Source organism: Nematolebias whitei, chromosome 4 (assembly GCF_014905685.2).
Source record: "Nematolebias whitei isolate Nwh7 chromosome 4, NemWhi1, whole genome shotgun sequence".
NCBI lineage: Eukaryota > Metazoa > Chordata > Actinopteri > Cyprinodontiformes > Rivulidae > Nematolebias > Nematolebias whitei.
In genome coordinates this window covers 55,846,344-55,850,578 of record NC_056501.1, presented here as the reverse complement: position 1 = coordinate 55,850,578, position 4,235 = coordinate 55,846,344, and the positions used below count along the sequence as shown (strand labels likewise).

Genomic DNA, 4,235 nt, shown 5'->3' with positions numbered 1-4,235 from the left:
TTTCGTCTCTCATCCGAGAGACTTCTTCAGTCTGACTGAGGAAGTCTCTCGGATGAGAGACGAAAAGTTTTTATATTTTTTTGTTTTGTTTTGTTTTTTGTTTTTTTGAATGTCCAGAGGACCAGATTGAACTTTTTTGAATCTCCTTGATGTTTTCTCTGCTTGATGCATACCAATGATTTGACCCTTCTCAAACAGACTGACATCTTTTCTACGACCACGCGATGCGTCTTTCGACATGGTTGTTTAAGAAATGAGAAGCAACTCATTGCACCAGTTGGGGTTAAATAACTTGTTGCCAGCTGAAAGATAATCACCCATGCAGTAATTGTCCAATAGGAGGCTCGTAGCCATTTGCTTAAATCCAGGTGGTGACATTTTTTTTGGCCAGGCAGTGTATGCCACATGAAGAACAACCTGCTCATTTTAGGTTTATTTTAACTGTACAGTTCACAAAATTAACATTTGTGGAATCCACTAACATCAATGTAAGCATATGTATTTTACTACAGGTCATTGCCATGTTAGAAATGTTACATTCTTAAGAACTCAGTAACTTTGGTGAGGTTCAGAAGTCCCAGCTTTTCACCAGCCTTGAACGCAGCATTATCTTAGTGAATCTGGAGCAACAAGAAAGTCTCAGAAGTCACATTCACAGGCAAGTTGATCTGACCACAGCAGGTGATTTGTGCACGTGTTTTTGACAAATTGGACAAGCAGAATATTCATATTTGTACGGTTTGAAATGTGCACATTTGAAAATCTGTTTGTGTATTTATGAATCTTGTGCGACTACTTTTGATACCAATTTATCTTCAAATCATAACCACCTTTCCCCCCTCTGAGTTGAGTAAAACACTCGAGAGTCTCCTAACAAACTCAACAGACTTGAAGTTTGGAAACTTTTGTTTCTTAGACTGGAGACAGACATTCTCAATCCTACAAGGTCAAAAGTAAAATAAAAAAATAAAATTAAACCCATAAACTTAAGGGTTTGCCACAGTGAGGAAACTAACTGGACGAAACTATTTTTTTATATGACGTGTGAAGAGTTCCTGTCAGCGTACCTTAGGAGGCTCTCTGAACATCTGGTCCAGACAGATAAACTCCAGACAAGGTAGTAACTCTACAAAGTGAGAGAAAGACTCCAGTTTGATGGCGTGACAACGGACCAGCGTGAGATCAACGAGACGACTCCATCTGGATTGATCTGAGAACAAAACAAGCAGACTATTTTCTTACAGACACTTCACTCCGGTCCAGAATTCAGCAGTTTCTGACCAGAGGTTTACCTGTGATCCAGTGGTGGGGATTATGAAGGTGAGGACAGTTGTAGATGAGCAGATATTTAATATTAGTGAACACCTCGTTCACCACTTTTATGCCAATATCAGTAATGATGCCAGGGTTCTCCACGACGTCAGCCAGACCGTACTTCACCAGCTCCGAGTGACCCATCTTACCTGCATTTGAACAAGAGAACTTTCACTAAACTTCAAGCACTTCTACTGTTTAGGTTTCCACACAAGCACTTTGCCCATACTGCTTCACAATCAGATTTTCAAGCATATTGTTGCTGAAAAACGTATTTTTGCAAAGACATTCCAACTCCAGCTTTTATCCGTCAAAAGCCTTAGAGACAAATACAACCCCAACTCTGGAAAAGTTAGGACGTTTTGTAAAAATATAAATAAAAACAAAATGCATTGATAAGCAGATCTTAAACTCAAGCTAAGTAAAAGCATTAATGGCAATAGCAGAATTAGCATCAGCACGTAATCTTAACGTTAGCAATAGCAGAATAAGCATTAAGATAATAACTTTATTGAGCTCACAGGAAATTGCTGTGCCAGAGTAAGCAAAGCAAAAGCAATAGCAGACTTAGTGTTAGCATGTAATCTTAGCATTAGCAATAGCAGAGTTAGCATTAGCACATAATCTTGAAATTAGCTATAGCAGAGTTAGCATTAGCACATAATCTTAGCATTAGCTATAGCAGTAAGAGTACTAGTAGAAGAATTATTGTAGAATTTTTAGTTGTGAATTTCTTCCCCAAATGTGGAAAAAGGTTCTGTGGTCAAATGAGCCCAAACATCAGGGCCGTATCTGACACAAATCTACCGACTCTCAGCTGTGACAAACATTTTCATTGTGCAGCTCAAGGTACTCGTACACACTAATGTACACAGTATGTATGGTGATGGTTCTGTACAAATGCATGCACTGTCACAGCCTGCACTGTCTTCTCTCAGACTTGTGATTTAAAAAAGAAACTAACATTGAAGGAGGAACTCATCCACATATCCCAGCTGAAGCGTCTCAAACTGAGGAAACTCAAGTTCAGCCATTTTCAGAGCCGAGAAGACTCCGTCTTTAGTCAGTGAAGGCTGGATACGCAGCTCATGGAGCCTGGTAAAGATAAACATAAAACATTTACATTTATGACAATATGAAAAAAAAACAATAAAAATACTAAATCAGTAGATGGATAGTTGGAAATTTTAAGAAATGATTATTGAAAGTCTGTATCAGAGGTTGTGTTTATAGATTTAAAATTTATAAATGGACATTTCGGTGCCACTTCAACTAATGTTTGTTTGAAGAAAATGCTTTTCCTTTGTGACAGCACTTTTTGTAAAAAAAATAAAAAAAAACAATTTCTTCTCAAATGTTTACGTAATTTTACCTTTCAAGAATTTTGACTTGTAAATTAAAGCACAACTCAAAGTACAGAATTAGATTTTTTTTTTGCAGAAAATACATTGTGAAAGAAACTGAAAGTAAGATAAGGCCAGATGTAGCTAAACGCTACTCAAAGGCAAAAATACCTAATTGCTAGCTAAAAGTTAAAGTAGCAAATGGCAAGCTAAAACATAAAATAGGAAAAGCCTGATTAAATGCGAAAAGTAAAAAGTACTTGCAAAAAGTAACGGGATAATAGATCAGCAGAATTTTAGTTTATAACAAAAATTTACATTAGTAGAACTAACATTAGCAGGTAATCTTAGCATTAGCAATAAAAGAATTACCATTAGCGGTATTATTATTGTTTAATTTTTTAATTATTATATTATTAATATTATAATTAGCAGAGAAGTACGTATGAGTCTATGTGTAGATATGTGTGTATGATCCTTCTTAAAAAGATTGATTTGTGCAGGTAAAATAATGGTGACATCCTTATGTGGAAAAATACAACAAACACAGATATATAGATACACACATAAATGTATATACATATACATATATACAGTACCTTGCGAAAGTATTCGGCCCCATTGAACTTTTCAATCTTTTGCCACATTTCAGGCTTCAAACATAAGGATATACAATTAAATTTTTTTGTGAAGAATCAACAACAAGTAGGACACAATCGTGAAGTGGAATGAAATTTATTGGATATGTTAAACTTTTTTAACAAATAAAAAAATTGAAAAGTGGGGCGTGCAATATTATTCGGCCCCTTTACTTTCAGTGCAGCAAACTCACTCCAGAAGTTCAGTGAGGATCTATGAATGATCCAATGTTGTCCCAAATGACTGATGATGATAAATAGAATCTACCTGTGTGTAATCAAGTCTGCGTATAAATGCACCTGCTCTGTGATAGCCTCAGGGTTCTGTTCAAAGCGCAGAGAGCATCATGAACACCAAGGAACACACCAGGCAGGTCCGAGATACTGTTGTGGAGAAGTTTAAAGCCGGATTTGGATACAAAAAGATTTCCCAAGCTTTAAACATCCCAAAGAGCACTGTGCAAGCAATCATATTGAAATGGAAGGAGTATCAGACCACTGCAAACCTACCAAGACCCGGCCGTCCCTCTAAACTTTCATCTCAAACAAGGAGAAGACTGATCAGAGATGCAGCCAAGAGGCCCATGATCACTCTGGATGAACTGCAGAGATCTACAGCTGAGGTGGGAGAGTCTGTCCATAGGACAACAATCAGTCATACACTGCACAAATCTAGCTTTTATGGAAGAGTGGCAAGAAGAAAGCAATTTCTCAAAGATGTCCATAAAAAGTGTCGTTTAAAGTTTGCCACAAGCCACCTGGGAGACACAACAAACATGTGAAAGAAGGTGCTCTGGGCAGATGAAACCAAAATCGAACTGTTTGGCCACAATGCAAAACAATATGTTTGGCATAAAAACAACACAGCTCATCACCCTGAACCCACCATCCCCACTGTCAAACATGGTGGTGGCAGCATCATGGTTTGGGCCTGCTTTTC

At 37.4% G+C, this 4,235-nt stretch overlaps 1 protein-coding gene across 1 annotated transcript in view; it reads right to left on the bottom strand.

Moving 5' to 3' along the window:
* fbxo38 (F-box protein 38) overlaps positions 1-4,235 on the bottom strand; it is a gene marked incomplete in the record, with an annotated part of 122,247 nt that overhangs the window by 57,637 nt on the left and 60,375 nt on the right. The window contains 3 exon segments of the mRNA XM_037675128.1: positions 1,068-1,210; positions 1,293-1,463; positions 2,279-2,409. Of these exon segments, the coding sequence (XP_037531056.1) occupies positions 1,068-1,210; positions 1,293-1,463; positions 2,279-2,409 (445 nt within the window).